The 18,636-nt window shown below is 38.1% G+C and overlaps 1 protein-coding gene across 1 annotated transcript; it reads left to right on the forward strand.

Annotated features, from left to right (window-relative positions):
- The first annotated feature begins 1,413 nt into the window (after positions 1-1,413).
- On the forward strand, positions 1,414-18,025 carry tbca (tubulin cofactor a). The gene is made up of 4 exons (XM_042394376.1): positions 1,414-1,593; positions 10,371-10,476; positions 15,330-15,416; positions 17,433-18,025. Exons 1-4 carry the CDS (start codon positions 1,541-1,543, stop codon positions 17,511-17,513), a joined length of 327 nt encoding a protein of 108 aa, XP_042250310.1. The 5' UTR covers positions 1,414-1,540; the 3' UTR covers positions 17,514-18,025.
- The last annotated feature ends 611 nt before the right edge of the window (positions 18,026-18,636 follow it).

Below are 18,636 nucleotides of genomic sequence, written 5' to 3' on the forward strand. Positions count from 1 at the left end.
AGTAAAGAGATATCAATCTAGAAGTGTTAAGAAAAACCTAATATATGAAAATTACTTTTATAAATGTTATCCCCCGAAATGAATGGTGTGTAAATTTAAATGTAAGTTTTCTCAATCTCAACACTTTTCCATCACTTTTAACCCGCCTGTACTTTCCTGTTTGAATTAAAACTATTGCACACCGCAATTGCTGTGACGCAAATTGTCAAATCTGTAATACACAACATGCATTCTGTGACTACTATTTGTGTACCAATGGGACCACATCTATATCAGATTTATCAAAGGGCTCCTAAATTACCAAAGACAGCACAGAGGTCATAGTTTCAAGTTTACCTGCGGAGAAAAAGGAGCTTACCACTGCTGTCTGTAGATTTTATATTAAATTCTTAATTTATACTCTTCGATTTCACCTTTCACTACATGAGGGTATGCAATTACAGTATATCTTCTCATTTCATGCAAATTTAGCGGGCAAGTATCACTTTTATAAATCTGGGAGACTGCTATCAAATTAATATAATGAATCTATTAACCTAAAGTTACAAAAATATACAAAGATAGCACTAATTAATGCTAATTGTTTCATATTTTGTTAAGACAGTCTGCTATGGAGAGAATAAACTGCCAGTGTTGTCTGTAGTTAACACTATGTTAACATCTTAATTGGGCTAATTGTTTTAGTCTCCCATTTAAGTTTTCAGGGCACAGACAGGTTAGGCAATCACATTATTGTTTTATTATACAAGTAGACAGCTGATTATAAAACAAATATTAAAGGAAAACATGAAGTTGTGGGAGTGTGGCTCAACTTGCGTGTCAAAAATTGTTGTCCAGTGGTCATAACACTAATTCGCCATGTGTTTTGTCCTCCTCTGATTGCCAAATCTGCTGCTCTGTGATAACATGTGACTTCTTTATATCTTTATACTTTATTTTTTCTCCATAAATGAAGTTACAAGGCACTTGTGATTAAACGCAGTGGTAAATAACTAAGTACATTTACTCAAGTACTGTACTTAAACATAATTTACTTGTACTTTACCTAAAGTAAAGGATCTGAATACTTCTTCCACCACTGACTAAATACTACTACTACTAATACTACTACTGATAATAATAATAATATCACCTTTCATACATAAAATGCAGCTCAAAGTGCTTAAAGGAGAAAATAAAATCAACGACACAGGTATTTAAAAGAAACCATGAAGGGAAATTCTATAAATAAAAAAGAGCATTAAAACAATAAAAAAAAGCACAAAACGGGTATAAAGGTACAAAAGAGGTATCAAATGAAAATAATGATGTTAAAATTTTTTAAAAACAAGTGTAGCTTTAAGGACCAGAACTCAGTCATCAGTGTTTTTCTTGCTGAATCTGTCTTTCTGATCCAAGCACTCGACAATCATCCGCTCAGCAGTATCGATTTATCTGCGAGCAGCTACTCTTCACTGACTTCCACCTGCACATCGTTCACACAGTTAGCTGCGTTTAGCTCCAGGACGCTACAACAGTGGTAATAACACCGTCTACAGCCATGGCAGACCCAAGAATACGGCAAATTAAGATCAAAACCGGCATCGTTAAGAGGTAAGGCTTGTTTTTATTTCAGTTTAATATTTCTTAACGCGTCAAACAAGATGCTAACGTTAGCTAGCGCGCAGCTAAGGCTAACAAGCTAATTAGCTTAGCCGTGCGGACAGGCTGGCGCAGCATTAAATAAAGCCGGGCTCGGAAGACTGTTTACGCCGGAGGTTTTTACTTTAGTCCGGCTTGAGCGGGCCTGTAGGGAGTGAATGGATGGCTAAGCAGTTTCCTTTTATTCTCTTCATAGTTGTTTGATGGTAACGTTACCTAGCTAACACTTCTTGTGATAATGCAAGCTAATTGTACAAGGAATGATAGCGGTGTACTGTATTAATGTTTGTAATGTAACTTGCAGCGATAGCTAACATTGCTATTAGCCAATGACTGCTTGCTAGCCAGCAACACATTGTTAAGAAAAAGTCTGTTTTGCAATGCAAATAAAGCTTGTGGCTCTGTAAGTAAAACTGTCATGTATGCTGATGGAAGAGGTCATTCGCAGCCAAGCTTCTTAACGTTTTATTATTGAGCTAATATAGTTAGCTGTAGTGTAATATTAAATAATTCACAACTAGCTACAGAGACGCTTACAGTGACAATGTCTTACCTAAGTTAACGTTAACCTAGATAATCTAACATTATAATGCTATCTTTGACACAGCTCTTTCTAGGCGGTGTTTTGTTTTTTTTAATCTCTACATAACAACACTTTCCCCAGCTAGTCTGAATCCATGGGGGGACGTTTGTGGTGATGTTGGAAAAACCTGCAAAGTCATGATACAACAATGGAAAAGCCCTCATCATGTAGTAGAGCAGGGGTCAGCAGTTAGGTTTCACTATGGGCCAGGGTTTTTCAGTACTGTTTATCTGGGAGGCCGACGTTGGCAACATGTTTGTTTGTTTATTTCTTTGAATAAATAAAAACAATTATAATTGGTTCATAAAACAGTTCTTTAGGATTGTATCTGAAGGCAGATATCATCATAATTCCTCAGCAGAGTGACAGCAGCATGTTGATACTCATTTGGTAAAAAAAAAAAAAAAAGACTCAAACATAAACATATTGTGTTACACTTCAAGGCTACAAATGTAATCGATGTCTTATCCACACACAGTAAACAGTGGCCTGCTTCATTTATGGTTGAAGCTAAATACTGTTATTGACACAAATCTGTTTTGGCCACAGAGGCCAAATTATGTTACGTGTCTGTTTTTAATTCATCTTTAGTTTATCAGATGTTATGAGTTCATATGTAGTGTAATTTACATGAGACTGGTGTTTACATTGTTATGATAAATCATGTAGAAAATCTGATGTAATGTTTAAAGGGGAAAACTTTTGTTAAGTGGCCAAATATTTTGTTTTGGAGGGCTGGATTTGGCCCACGGGTGCTGTTTGCCTACCACTGTGCCGCAGTGTGGCAGTACATCACAGGCCAATAATATAGGATACTATTAGTTTTGTCACTTGAATGACATTATCATAATTATCCTATGAGATGTAAAATGCTGTCTTTTTTTCTCAAAAACATATACTTTGACTTCTTTGCACCCCTCTTTATATACAAATGTAAATTTGAATGTGATGTTGAAATCCATTTCAAATTCCAGCTCATTATTATTTTTATTATCGATTAATCTCCTTACGGCTGCAGGGCCGCACAAAGTACTGGTTTCCAAGTGGAAATTAGCCTTAAAATGTCCTATAAATTTTGCTATGATATGAATTCCAACTGTATGTATTTAGGGCTGCATCTAACAATTATTTGCACCATCAATTCATCTGTTGATTATTTATTTTTTGATTAATTAATCAATTAGTCGTTTGGTCCTTAAAATATCAGCAAATGGTGAAAAATGTTGATCAAGGTTTCTCCAAAACCCAAGATGTCATCCTCAAATGTCCACAACACAAAGATAATCAGTTTGAAGACTGAAGAAGTCAGAAAATATTCACATTTGAGAAGCTGGAATCGACTCCAAACAATTAATCGATTTATCAAAATAGTCGGCGATTGATTTAATAGTTGGCGACTAATGGATTATTCGACTAACTGATGCATCTCTAATTTGGATCCTTTTTATTCCAGGTCTACTACTGCTTATTTGAAGTCCTCCTCTCTATACCAAACCTATCTTAGAAACACTAAGACACCTCTAATGTCTCAGTTTCAGGTGACGTCTGTTGTTTATTGCCACTCTCCACATTTTTCACCCTTCTCATACTTTCCTGTAGACAGAAAAGTTCGGCAGTTGTGTTGTTTGTTTCATTATGTTTAAATGAAGTAGGAAGTGATCATGTTTATAAATGTGGCAGAGAAATATTAAAGGACTACAGTGATGTGAGGGAATTTGGACCATTAGTAAAGCTTTTCACTGAGTGACCAGAGAAATGTAAACACCTGTATGATGAGATTTAATGTAATAAATACTATCTAACTTAAATGTCCTAGAACTTCACCTCTTTTACATATGGAGAATCAAAAATATTAGAAACAATTAATAGTTTACGTCAATTCAGTGCAACAAAACTTTAACCTATGGCTTCAAAACATCTTTCTCACACAGTGTCAAGTATCACAAAGGTGAGACTGATGACAGGACGGTTTTATTGGACTTCATTATTCTGTTTTTGACACCTGTAATGTTTGGATTGTCTAGTATTGAGTGTAATAGCTTTGTCTGTAAGGTTTAATGTTCAGTATATATTAACCTCCAGTTTCTCTGACCACAGAAATTAATTATTATCATATCGTCTTTATATCTATCGTATAAAGACGTTTTATTATTATCTTCTACAGGAAAGGTTGTTACTCATATTTTTTACCTTTTTATACATTTCTTGATTAGGTCTCCTTTTAAGGTGCTGTATCAAAAAAAATATTGTAAGATTATTATGACATTTGTATAATTACTATAATCAAAGACGACCACTGCTCATCACTGAACTGTCTTGTTTTGACTTACTGGCACTCAGTCTTTAAATTTGATAGTGTTAGTGTGTGGTAGTGGGAGAAAGTGCTTAGTTTTGTTAGTTTTGCTTTATTCATTATCTTCAATCTTGTCAGATCAGAATCAGGCAGTTTTCTTCAGATTCTGTTTGACTGAAAGCTAGAAAACACAACAGTATTAAATCTTATTATTATTTGTGTAGCAGCAGATGTGATGGACATGGATTAATTAAATAAATCCTATGACAATAGATGATAAAAGTATCCAAATGTAGAGAAAAGACCAAATTCTAACCTTTTTAGTTAAATCATAAATTGCCTATACTAGACTGCTTGTATTAGGCAGGTAGCTTCACTTAAGATTTGGCTTCTTATCAATAAAAGCAATACATAATTCCTTGTGTTAGAAGGCTTTTACTGTAAAAAGCAATGACAGGAAATGTGGAGTTTGCAGTAAGAGCATGTTAACATTTGATAAGGTCTGCTCCATCTCTCATACTTACTCTTGTGCTTTAGGAACACTCTGTCCCTGTGATGCTTGTGCTCGAGTTTTCTTCTAACTTGGCTTTTTACCTATTGGAACTAAAACATGCTGTGTTAGATTTAGACGGGCATGGAAAACACATTTTAAAGCTGAAAACTTGAGTTTACTTGCAAAACTATAAATTGGCATGTTGTGATCACAATAAAATAATTTCTGATCTGTAGAGAAGCCTCACATACAGTACATTCACTAGTTTAAGTACTCTGTTCACTTTGCTTGTCATATGTTTGTATAATTTTCACAAGCTGACGAGAGCTGCAAAGATTAATTGATAAATCAATCAACAGAAAATTGATTGGCACCTATTTTTATAATTTAAAGGGGACATATTATGCTCTTAATTGTCATACATATATAGGCTACTGTATATAATGTTACCATGTGGGATGTTCATATTAAACATGGCCAACGTGTCTAATAATGAGGTAAAGTATGTAGAAGTAATCCCTATAAGCAAAAAGCACTGTCTTCAGACTGCTCTGAACTCTCGGTTTCCAACGTTTTTTTCTACTTTCAGCCTGGGCCGACGTCGATTTGTGACAGATTTCTTTATATGGTCATCTGCTCGATGCCCAGTGCCGAGTTTACTGCTCCGCTCCGCTAACATTGTGGCATTTCTCCATTGTTTTGGGGTTAGTCATGCTGAGCCATGACGTGAGTCGAGCTGGCACGCTGTGAGTGTTTTTCCATTACACAGCAGGGCAAAGTAAAATAAGTTGCTTACCTGTTGGAGGTGTGCTGGTCGTCTGCAGCTCTTCATCAAACATCATCATTACTGTGGCTGTTTCTGCTTGTACTATTCCTCCCTGCATTATTTCTAACTGATCTGCTCAACAAAGAGCTCCATGTATGTCCATATGTTGTTGTATTGACTGCTAACAAAGTTCTGCTAATTTGGGGAAGAACATGTTTAATTTCCTGTAAATTCTTCACAATAAAAGTCTCCCGATATTTAGCCATTTAATAGCTTTTAATATGAGGCAGTAAAGCAGGAAATGTTGGGTTCGCATCAGCGGTAACTTAACACAACTTTGATATGGCTGCCCCTCCGCAGACTTCCAGAAAGCTGGCCAATCAGAACAAAGTGGACTCATCGAGAGGGGGGTCTTAAGGGGCTGCATAAAGGGCCAGTAAAGATAAATAAGTAGGTTTTTGAACTGTGAATAATGCAAAGCTACTCTAGTGGAGTTCAAAAATAAAAATATTTTTATTTTTCCAAGCAGAAATGCCCAACATTTTCTATTTCCAGCTTCTCAAATGTGATGATTTGATGTTTTTTCTTTGTCATATATGACAGTAAATTGAATGAATCTTAAGGTTTTGGACTGTTAGTCAGACAAAACCAAGCAAATTGAAGTAGAGCTGTAACAATTAGTCGGTATGTCCGTTGACAGAAAATCTATCAGCAACAATTTTCATAATTAAATATTTGTTTTAGTTATTTTTTTTAGAGAAAAAATGCCAAATATTTGCTGGTTGCAGCTTCTCAGATGTGGGAACTTGAAACATTTCTATGTCATATATCACAGTAAACTGAATATCTTTGGATTTTGGGCTGTTTATCAAACAAAACAAGACATTTGAAGATGTCACCTTTGGCTTTAACAAGAATATTTATTTTTATAGACCAAACTATTAATGGAATAATTGAAAAAATAATCAATGGATTCATTGATATGTGGCCTCTGACAAATTGTGAATACAACTTTTTTCACTATTTTCTAACATTTCATAGACTTAATGATTAATTTATTACTGATGATGGATGTAGCTGTTGAATTTGCCACGCCACCAGGAAAATTCTCCCACACTACAAAAGAATAATAAGTAGAAAACCCAAATACGTACCCAAATAAATCCTGTGTGTGGGGAAACACTGCTCATTTATAACGGTTTAGTTTGTACATTACGTGTATGTGAAATGGGACAAAACAGGCGTTTTGATGTAGGATCTTTCAAGCTCATCATCCAGTTTAAGCCGGCCTATTTATACAGTTGGCATCCATTCGGAGGTTACATCTGAATTTGTGTAACGGCTAAATTCACCGTGCCGCAATAGAAAATATTTCAGATATTATGAGGTGTGTTGAGATAATGGGCTCGGTATAGTAGTCGTGCGTGATGATCTCTCGTCGATCAGACGGACCTCTAATTCCCTCCTGTCAATGGTGTTTCTGTAATGTGCTATCGATTGTGTTTTGATGAGGGTCAGATTACTAAGAGGATCCCTGAGGTGGTAATGATGGGGGCTGGATTTCCCTCAGAGAATAATGTCACACAGTGTAGGAAAAACAACAGTGCAACGGTGTACTTCATCAACCAGCGCTGTCCCTAACCAATGTAGCTGATATTTTTGAGGTTGAATATACTGTTAGAACATAAGTAAGGAGTTATTACAGCAGACTCATAGTACTACCTTGACATGGAGTCTTAATAAAGTAGTTAGGGTTAAATGTACGGACTGTCATTGCTTTGTCTCTTCATAATCTTGTGTCCCTCCCATTCAGTCTCTTTCTCCTGCTTTTCTTTCTCTTCTTTCCTCGCTCACTCCCTCCTCTCTTTTTCTATATTGGAGTTTAGAGGAAACCTGCCTGCTCTTTTAGCCAGGGTCTATTTCCAGTGGCTTTTGCACATTCCAGTCAGTGCCTTTCTGCTCTAGCAAGGCGGATGCCCTTAATAAAATGACAACAGTAATTTGCCTTTGTCATTCCGGTCCCAGCACAGACTACATCGTGGCTCAAAAATACAGTGCTAGAGGAGGCGGCCGAATGTGTGTGTCGGCTGGCTCTAATTCCCTTTTTTTTCTATTTTCCAGAGAGCTGCCTTTTCCATTAAGCCTGAGGTGGCAGGTCTATTTAAAACCAGCCACGACCCCACCCCTCATTCACAGCGCTCCAAGTCTGGGAGAAATAAGAAATTAACATCAGGACTGGAAGGGGAGGAATGGACATTTTGTTATTAGACTGTCCTTCAGTTTTATTCAAATTATTCAAGCTTTCTTTCCTCCAATCTCCCCCCCCCCACACCCCCCTTCCTTCTCTTTGCCACCTTCTTTTTACTCTAAACAGGTGACATCACTCACCGTGCATCAAGCATCAGAGTGAAAGGCAGGAGCTGCTATTGCATATGGTGCCTGTTTAAAAGCTTCTTGATGGAACCGTATTAGAATGAGTGGTAATTGATGTAAAATATGACAGAGTGCTGTCGGCTTCCTTGGCTAAGCAAGGAGCAGTGCAACACGGAGGGAAGGGTCTCCAGTAATGTGGCTGATTAATGAAGGATCACTCACTTACGCACACGCAGCTGATTTTATGAAAAATGAAATTTGTGTTGTCACTCCGACAAGCAGGCACAGCCGGAAAAAGACTATTAGTTGGGAATCATTATCAATAGCGATATTTTCAAACTCCATTATGCCAATCAGGGTCGGAATCTGTTTAATAGATTTAGTTCCATTTGGCCCGTAATTGATAAATAATCAAAATTTATCAATGTACTCAAGCCCATTTTCACTAACAATCAAGGAAAAGAGGCCCATTTACCACCTGACTTGGTCCAAATTAGGGACTAAATTGATGATCAATTAATCTCTAAAAAGGACTAGTAGTGTGTGTGTGTGTGTGTATGTGTGTGTGTTGGAGGTGGATAAAGGAGTCAGATAAGCGTGGTGATAAGGTGCGAGCTGGGAGGTTTGATGCCGGACAGGAAAAGGTTTTGAATTTGTTTGGCTGCGACGTGTTTACTCAACACTTCAAAAGTTGAGAAACTGTCAAGGAAGATGAGATATACGTTAAAGTTTAGAGCTGCAGGAAACCTATCTGCAACTATTTTTGATTATAGATTAATAGTTTTAGTCATTTTTTTTAAAAAGCAAAATATGCCAAATTTTTTTCCAGCTTCTCAAATGCCAGGTGTTTTTGCTTTTCTCTGTTTTTTTATCATAGTAAACAAAATAACTTGTGTTTTTGGACTGTTGGTCTGATAAAACAAGATATTTGAAGACGTCACCTTGGACTAACAGGCATTTTTCACTATTATCTGACCTTTTATAGGCCAAATGATCAATCAAGAAACTAATTATCAGATTACACGATAATGAAAATAATTGTTCGCTGCAGCCTTATTAAAGTTGGAACATTATCTGCATTTAGTTTGTTTCATAGAGGAGATGGTCAAGAAAGATCAATGTCCAAATGTATGTTTAATGAGCTTGATCAAACTCATTGAATCAAGCTAATTAATGTCGGTATCGATGTGGAAATTATCATCTTAGTCTTCTTACCTTGAATGTTTTAGAGGAGAAAAAAAAGAGATTTAACTGCATAAAAAAGGCAGCTATGGATCTAAATGCATTGAATATTTTCACATGGATGAATTAAAGGGAATCAAAGTTCATAGTTGCCTGTGCTGCGTAATATTTAATAGTTATCGTCTTGTACTTACAGTCTGTGGCCACATGCTCATGTTAGTTCAGCTGAAATGATCAAATCGCCTCAGTAGTGTATGTTTAGAAGACAGCGTAGAGGCTTCTGATTGCACAGACCTTTACAAAGACTTTGTATCATGTGATCATTGTGTGAACAGCCATTAAACTGCTGTTTTTTAAATATTAATTTCATGTCAAATAAGCATACAAATAATAATTTATCACAGATATTTGGGGACATTTTCAGATATGCTAGTACATCCCATCCTAAGTTGCTTTAGATCAAAATATACTTGAACTGCAGTGATCAACAGCAAATTAATTGCCAACTATTTTGACAATTGATTAATAGGTTTGAGTCATTTTTTTTTAAAGAAAAAATGTCAAAATTAGTCCTCTGTGACAGTAAAGTGAATATCTTTGGGTTGTGAACTGTTGGTGGAGACAGAACAAGATGTTTTAGGCAGCAAAATAATAGTTACTTGCAGCCCTAAAATATACTGCACATGATAAGCTGAATTTCATATCACAGTATGATTTAAGGCTGATCTTTGTGCGGCCGTCAGGAGGAACGTTGGGTGGTTGTTATTGAGGTGTGTGTCTTGCCATCCTGCGGGAGATGATCTCACTGTGTCCCCTCAGTCAGAGAAACGTAGGAGAGAATGAGGATGGATGGCCTTGTCTTTTTAAAAGGTGACCATCACAGCCCGCCTTTTTTCACGGTTCTGCCTGTATTATCTGTCTGGGAGGCTGTGCATGTATGTTTCATGTGTGATGGAACAACACCATGTCACTGTCTTTTTTTTTTTTTTTTTTAACTATGAACTGTCTTTTCCTCTCTTCCCGTTCTTGTCGTCTGCAGGCTGGCAAAAGAGGAGACCGCGTACATAACTGAGGCAAAGCAGCAGGAGGAGAAGATTGAGCGCCTGAAAGCAGAGGCAGAAGATGATTATGTTATCAAGAAACAGGTATGTTGATCCTGTGGTCGCTGCTTTGATCAACTGTACAACAATTATGCATCTTAATTAGGGCTGAGTATCGGTACTCAATACCTTTTTTTTTGAGATATCGACCAAAATCACCCAGCACCAAGTAGTATCGAAACTTCTCCAGTCAAACAATACCAGCATTCAATCCTTTTTGTACCCAGATTTAGAAAAAATGACTATTTGTATGCAGTGTTTCCCCTAGAATGTTTTTCAGGCCTGGTGGTACGTACCAAAAAAACCCTAAAGGGACGAGGCACGCGGGACGGCTTATTTGTGCGGTCGGCTTCGGTCAGGTGGTGCAGCAGGCGGTCTGCAATTTGCTCAGTATATTCAAGACTTAAAACAAAGTGGTCACAAGGAGAAACTGACTTTTATTAAATAAAAATAAGCTGCCCCTCTCCTTTCTTCCCTATCTGTATTTTTGCTTGACTCTAGAGTTTTTGGAGAAAAACGTTGATATATTTGTTTGTCTGTCACCAGCGTTAGAGCTTTTTTCTAGTTTCAGGCGGTGCCACGCTCACGTTAGCTAACCTGCATCCCATACACGCTTGCTCTCGCTCTGCAGTAATTTAAAGGGACTCTGATAGCAGTGGCACTCGCATCACATCAAGAGTTTCCCAGGCAACGACGCAGAGGTTGACTCACGTTTCAGAACAGTGTTGCACAGAGACTCCCAAACACATGTGATTATTTATTTCCGAATGAATGAATGAATTGATATTTGGTGTTATTTTTGGCATTCAAAAAAAGATTTTTTTGGCCCGGTGGTCCACCAGGCCTGTGCAGTCATAGGGGAAACACTGGTATGGTTTTGCTTGCAGCCAATCACTGCGAGTGTTCTTCAATTTAATGCGATGTGTGATTGGCTCACTACCGCAGCAGCTACAACCCGTACAGTCTGTGGTGATTGTACAGTTTTATACAGTTATTTAATAAATATTTCAATAATTTGAACACTTTCAAAATGTATTTGTGTATAAATCGTTTGGTTGGGGAGGAGTGGCGGCATTTTACGCAACTGAATGCTTCCGTTCACATGACTGGTATCGAATGAAGTACTCTATTTGTGTCGGTATCACTTTAAAGGGACTGGTATTGGTACTGGTATCATAATTTATCAAACGATACCCAGCTCTAGTCCTAATTTTAAAACTTTCTCCATTTATCACCGTTTTTTTTCCTGTTGATCTCAACCAGTGAGTGATGGAGGTTTTGCTCTCCCGTAGTTAGGAAGTGAATTCTATCTTGATGATTTGAGTAGCCCCTCATTCATGTAATGAGGTTAGTCCACAGTGATAATGAAGAATTAGGTTTTGAGAGGAGAATCATTAGTGATTTTGTAATGTGCTTGATGCAGATGTAATTATATCATGTTACTTTAGAAGGAGTTTGATAATTACTGACACATGCTGGTAATTTAGTGTCCCTAACAGATCACTGGCCCATATCCTGCTCTCCATTCTCTCTCACTGTACCCGCAGACCTCCATCATTTGCCTGTTCACTGGAGAAAGCAGTGTGGAGAGTATAGTGAAAATCTGTGTGGAGCGTTGTCACTGGTTTCCACATCGTGATAGCATTTTAAACACTAGTCTTATCCGTCGGCGGAGACTTTTTAAACTTCTATATTTCTATTTTGTTGTTGTTGTTTTAATATTTTGAATTTAAAAGAGAAGCTGAAATGCAGACTGGAAACATGAGGACTAGGATGGGGGTCATCAATTAACACAGAGGAACAGTTCATTACACAGGGACTTAGGGGACGTTGTGCCTTATTATTGCAAATGAAAAGGATAAATAAAGAATAATGTTTTTAAAAGGCATTAATCAGAGTTTGTTTCCTGAGAGTAACAATCCAGTTTCATGCAGTATTTTTAGCCATGCTAGCGGTCCAAACTGAAATATCTCAACAGCTATTAAATGGATCGCTATGAATTGTGGGACAGACATTCGTGTTCACCAGAGAATGACGCCGACTAACTTTGGTGATCTCCTGACTTTTCCTCTAGCGTCACCAGCAGGTCAAAGTTTTTACTTATTCCGTGAAATATCTCAACATCATACGGATGAAACGGCACAAAATTTTGTACATTTGTGACACTCACATTAGCCTCAGCTGTACTTTGTGATTAGTGCTAAGACTGTGCTCAGACAATAAAATATGATTCAGGAAGTTCAGTTGGAGCTACAGATTAATGCATTTAAAGACACATTAGATGACAAAATACCTCACAGCGTTTTGTAATACTCACAGACAAGATTTTACAACTCTGGAGAGTTATCACGGCTGCAACTGTTTTATCTTTCGCCGCGACAATCGCAAGGTAAACAGCAGAAACACTGCGTTAACGTTGCAAAGTAGGAATGTGCGCTTCCATTTAGGACTGGGCGATATGACCAAAATCTCATATCCCGATAACGATACCTATCCCGATATAGCACATTTTAATTCAATGAATAAATAGTTGGTCCATCCCCTCTGTCTCGCCTCGCCAGCATAAAGCCGCCTCCGTGTGTGCTTTTACATAGCATTCAGAGGTGTGACGGATATCAGACTGATCAGGGCTCTAAACTCTGCCATGAGGGAGGACAAACACGTTACTAGGACGAGGGGAGGACATTTCTCTTCGTTTGATAACGTTAAAAGTTAAGTTAGACTTTTCTGTTGGCTTCCCGACTCATTTTAAAAGAAGAAGAGAGAGAGAGCAGCTGTGGCCAAGTGAGCTTGAGAGTGAATGAAGGGAGGGAGCGCTGGTATCGAGAAAGCCGGTGAATGAATCAAATCAATGAAACGTTATTTTCTGATTGTTTCACAGCGGTTAAGTTCTAAAGCACAAACACCCCCACACACCTCCGCTCAACACTGCGGCTGCAGCAGAGACTCTCACACACTGAGCTGAAATTAAAAGAATGAACATAAGTTTGGTAAATAACACAAATAAAGACAGTCTCTACTGCATTTTGCTGTCATTTATAGTCGCCGTCTCGCTGCTTCTCTGCTCTTTCGCAGCGCTGCGGGCCTGAGCCCTCCATGTATGTGCAGCGCAGCAGAGTAGAGACAGACAGCGGTGGAGAGTTGACAACAACTAAACTCAATATGTTACTGTAAGTGCAATAAAAGCTTCGCGAGTAAAAAGCCAAGAAGAGTAATTTATCAATGTAATCTGCACAAAAGATGGACAGACTGCAAATGAAGAAAAATATTGCCGTAAAAAGTGTGATTTGCGTCACAACGATATAAACAATAGAGCATAATATGAAACGATAGACATTTTTTCACTCCTCACACGATATATATCGTCATATTGCACAACCCTATTTGCATTTATGTGATTGGCACCTTGCTTTATGACGTTGCGTTGCAAAAGTTGAGCCCGGTTCAACTTTTTTGCTGGACGACCCTGTTATTTTGCCCTCTGCGTCGGCACCCCCACTGCATCAACGCACTGAAATGAATGAGTGGGCTGTGTTAATTCACACAGAGCAAATGTTGATCTCTCTCTTAGTAACTTTTATTTATTCATTGGTAGCTGACAGTGTCAATGTCCGTAGCACAGCGTTTCTCTGAAGCCAGCATTTAGGAACAGTTTTTTTTTTTTTTTTTTTTTTGTCTTTACTTGCAGCCGTTAAGATCTTCTGGAGATATTAGTTTTATGCAAACCTTTTAGACATCTCCAGAGATGGAGAAACAAAACATCAACGCTAAAACTCAGCATCCTTGATATTAAATGCTTCAGTTTCTCCTAAAAAAATAAATAAATGAAAAAAAAAGGTTGATAAATGGACCATACCAAAAAAATATGTGTGCACGGTTCAGCTGTACTGGTCCCGATTAATTTGGATTTCACTCGTACATGTTTCTGTCAGGGAGGAACTGCAGAGCCGGCACCACATCTGATTATGTTTACTGGTAACATTAAAATTCTGTGTGTGTTTTGTTTTGTTTGTTCATTCATAGAGCGGTGGCTCAGGCTGAGCGGCAGGCTTGGCTGGTGTTAAATGGGGAGATTGGGAGGCCAGATGGATTATGGTTGGAGATGAGAGGTCTGAGGCAGGATGGATTAGAGGTTTTTATTTTAATGGAATCAATACGCTGTAAGTGTCATCTTTATCCAGCGCTGATGGGATCATTCCACTGCACTGGGAGGGCACCGTGACTTTTCTCTGTTCCAGCACTCGTCTGCTTAGTTCTAGCTCACCTTGTCACATCTAGATGGCAACCAACTCGACTAGTTGTCTACCGTCTTTCAGTGAGTCAGCTGGTCCGCCAGCCTCTGCCTGCGTATGAGTTCATCTGAGTGCAGAGCCGTGTAATGTACATGTGTGTAACTGCCTCCATGTTTTGACTTTCCAGCGCCGACACAGGGCTAGGTGAGGAAGCATCTGTCATGAGTGAGTGTGTCTGACAGCGTTAGCCAACTCTTCTCTGCTCTTTAGGGTGCCAGCTGGGGGAATTCCAAATTATCCGCGGCTGTGAAAGTTCCCCAGGCTGTAACACACTTTCACTCCAGGCGTAGTAATACCTCTTTACGCCTGATCACTGTGCCCTCGGCTCAGGGTTTCTTCATTCATCCAGGTGTGCAGTCAGATCGAGGTGGTCCCCCGCTGCCCAACTCCCTGCCCGATCGATAACTCAATAACATTTTTCATACCGCCGGCTTGTTGGGAGATGTTAACCACAGCTGAGTATGTGTGGGGTACCCTGCACGTTATTGTCAGGAACAAGGCTACAGTCACTGAATATTTCAGTGTGACTCTTTAAATTAATAATACACTTGGAAGTCTTATTAATAAAAGATGGTGATGGCTCTAAAGTGGTCTGTGTGGTTTCAGATGGAGGTGTTGCAGGAGTCCAGAATGATGATCCCAGACTGTCACCGCCGTCTGACCATAGCACACGGAGATCTACATCAGCTCCTAGTAAGTAACACCATTAAATCAAAGTGTAAAAAAATCTTTTTTTCATCTCACAACAGGACAAAAACTGCATTGATGAAAGTCTTGATCCATTTATTTAGTTGCTGATACCAATTTATGGCCTTGTTGAGAAATGACATTGCAGGTGTAATTGTGTCTGTGGGATATTACAGACACATGGTGACAAAAACACATTTTCACAATGTGTTTCACTTTCAAATTACAACAGTACTTGAGGAAAATGGGTTGCACCTTGTGATCAAACGGTGTACGTTTAGTCTTTGTTGTTTTTGTATATCTGATAGGAGAGAGAGTAGGCATCGCTACAAGTCATTTCATCGGTTACAAGCATACAGACAGCTTGTACTTCAATTTTGGAAATGTGAGAAATTGAATTAAAGTAAAATGAGTAAAGCTGAAAAACAAAAACAGAAACAAACATTTAGGGCTGCAACTAATGATTATTTTCATTGTCGTTAATCTGTTGCTTATTTTCTCGATTATTTGATTAGCTGTTTGGTCCATAAAATGTCAAAAAATGGTGAAAAATCACTGTTTCCCAAAGCCCAAGGCGAAGTCTTCAAATGTCTCGTTTTGTCTCCAACCAACAGTCCACAACCCAAAATATTCAGTTTACTATGTGGAAGGCTAAATTGGGATTAATTCAGTAGTTGGCAGCTCATTGATCTATCAACTAATTGTTGCTGCTCTAAACATACTGTTGGTCCACCACTTTGGACTGAAATATAACAACTGTTGGATGGATTTCCATGAAACTTGTTACAGACATATTTATGGTTCTCAATCAATGAATCCTAATGACTTTGATGATGCCCTGAGGTCATATTATCATCTCTACCACCACCACGACGTTCACAATTATGGTTTTGAGTGAAATGTCTCAACAGCTGTTGGACGGATTGCCATCAGTAAAATTTGGTTCAGACATTAACTGTACTTTGTGTTTATTGCAAATTAGCAAATGTTAGCATGCCAAACTGGATGGTAAACATTATACTTGCTAAGCATCTGCATGTATATGCTATTATTTTTAGCATGCTGGTGTTAGCATTTAGCTCAAAGCATCACTGTGCCTCACTGAACTGCTAGCCTGGATGTAGACTTTTAGTCTACAAGCCTCTCATATGGTTTTCTTGCCATCTATGGCAGTAAAATGAATATCTTTGGATTTTGGAGTGTTGGTTAGACAAAACATGAAATTTGAAGAAGTCAGCTTCTTTAATTTCTGATATTTTATGGTCCAAACAATTAATCGAGACAGTAATTCACAGATTGATAGTGAAAGTTACAACCACAACTTGTATGGAGAAAAACCTTTTTTGTGATTTTGGTGAACTGTATATTTGAATGTGCATATGTATCGCTTGTTATGCCCATTGTTTTTTAGCATCAAGAGCGCTAATCCCTTCAGGCCTCAAGTTGATATAGTGAGAACAAACATAAGCATGCATGTCTCAGGGTCATCTCAATTAATGCAGAGCAACAGTCAGGCAGCTGCTGGTGTGAGTCACTCACATGAGAGCTGGATGGTAGGCAGAGGAAGCTAACCTGGAATTAGCGTCATGTCCCCGTCCCTATCACTCATCCTCCCTTCTTTTTTCCTTTCAGACAAACATGCACACGTGCACGCGCTCATCACAGTTCATTAGCGGCGCTGTCACCGCGGTGACCACCACAGGAACTCACACACACTTGATTAGTAAAGGACACGGATACCATACAGTCACGTTATCCCTTGGTCCAACCCTGTACTGCTAAATTTAGATCCCAGTAATAGAATACGGACAGAAATATGACCTCAGGTAAAAGTTTGATGGTGACAATATGACATCCAAGCAGGTTTATTCTTTTTTTTTTATATATATAGACAGTTACACCCAAAAAAGTTGTGGATTTATTCTTCTGTTTTCTTATTTTTTAACATAGGAAGATGGCAGTATACTTCTAAAATGGCAATGAATATAACAAAACTGTGTGTGTGTGTTTGTGTCTTTTCAGGAAACAGAAGAGGATTTGGCTGAAACAGAGGAGTACAAAGAGGCCAGAAACATGTTGGACTCAGTGAAGCTTGAAGGATGATTTCTGATGTGTTTCTGTTCTCACTGTGAGACTCACTTGCTTAAATGTCCATTCCTTTCGTCAGGCCTTGTTTGGAACCGTGGAGGCAAACTGAATCGTTCAAAGTCTCTGTTCTTGATGTAATTATTTCTACTGTTTACAGTTAACGTGCCACCATATTTCACCATGCTTCTCCTGTGTGTAAAATCCCACAAGAAATATGATAAACATTGACTTTATTGCAATAGAGAGGTAGAGTTTGTCTTAGCGTTTTATTCATCAAACTAATACACAATCTGGATTTAAAGACTTGATTAAATACACAGTCATGTTTGTCTGTTGTCTTTTCCACAATAATATTAATTTTAATGGTGTGTGGCCTCTGCTGAAAACAGTAAATCACTGAAGGTTTTATGAAGTGACAGTTTTCCTTAATTAATTTTGCATTCCTTTTATATGTATCTGGATATGGAAGATTTGAAATGCCTAAATTAAAGCAAATTAAACAAAGAAATAAAGTGAGATAGAATACACATTACATGTATTTCCTTTTTTTATGCATTTACTGTGCCATAATTAAATGAAAAACAATGTTTTTTGTCTTTCACAACTGAATGAGTTGTTTTTCACTGTGACACAAATTTCCCATGCCAAATTAAAATCATATTGTAACCTCGAAAACAAAGTGAAGAGGTGAAATTGCATTTTAGTGTTGTCCAGCAGAGAGCAGCATAGAGCAGGCAGTATTAAATGCAAAACGCTGTCGTTAGTTTTCATGAGGAGATGCAAGGGAGTTTTTTTCTCTTCTGTTCATGCTAAAGAAACAATCAACTATCCAAACAGCTTGGGGTCAGGACCAACTTTTTCTTTGTTGTGATTTAAATTTAATGAATGTAGCATGTCACAATGAAAAACAATTCACCAAGATTTTAAAGATCAGCAGTGAAATAATTGTCCTTTTAAAGGGGACACATGCGTTTTGTGGTTTTCTGTTATAAACATTGTAAAAGTTCCAAAATGTTCCTTCCTTGCTGCCTGCAAGTCAAAAACCAGGGCATCAACCTGCTCTGAACGCTTCATTTGCAAAGTTTTGTCTACCTTTTCCTCGTGATGACGGCAGATTGTTCGCACATGCCCACAAACG

This window comes from Thunnus maccoyii, chromosome 19 (genome assembly GCF_910596095.1).
Source record: "Thunnus maccoyii chromosome 19, fThuMac1.1, whole genome shotgun sequence".
Taxonomy (NCBI): Eukaryota; Metazoa; Chordata; class Actinopteri; order Scombriformes; family Scombridae; genus Thunnus; species Thunnus maccoyii.

What these genes read in the sequence shown, in the direction of transcription:
- tbca (XM_042394376.1), top strand. Translation starts at nt 1,541, where the DNA reads ATGGCAGACCCAAGAATACGGCAAATTAAGATCAAAACCGGCATCGTT. An exon ending in ATTATGTTATCAAGAAACAG is followed by an intron (nt 10,477 to 15,329) that starts GTATGTTGATCC and finishes GTGTGGTTTCAG; the next exon opens with ATGGAGGTGTTGCAGGAGTC. An exon ending in GAGATCTACATCAGCTCCTA is followed by an intron (nt 15,417 to 17,432) that starts GTAAGTAACACC and finishes GTGTCTTTTCAG; the next exon opens with GAAACAGAAGAGGATTTGGC.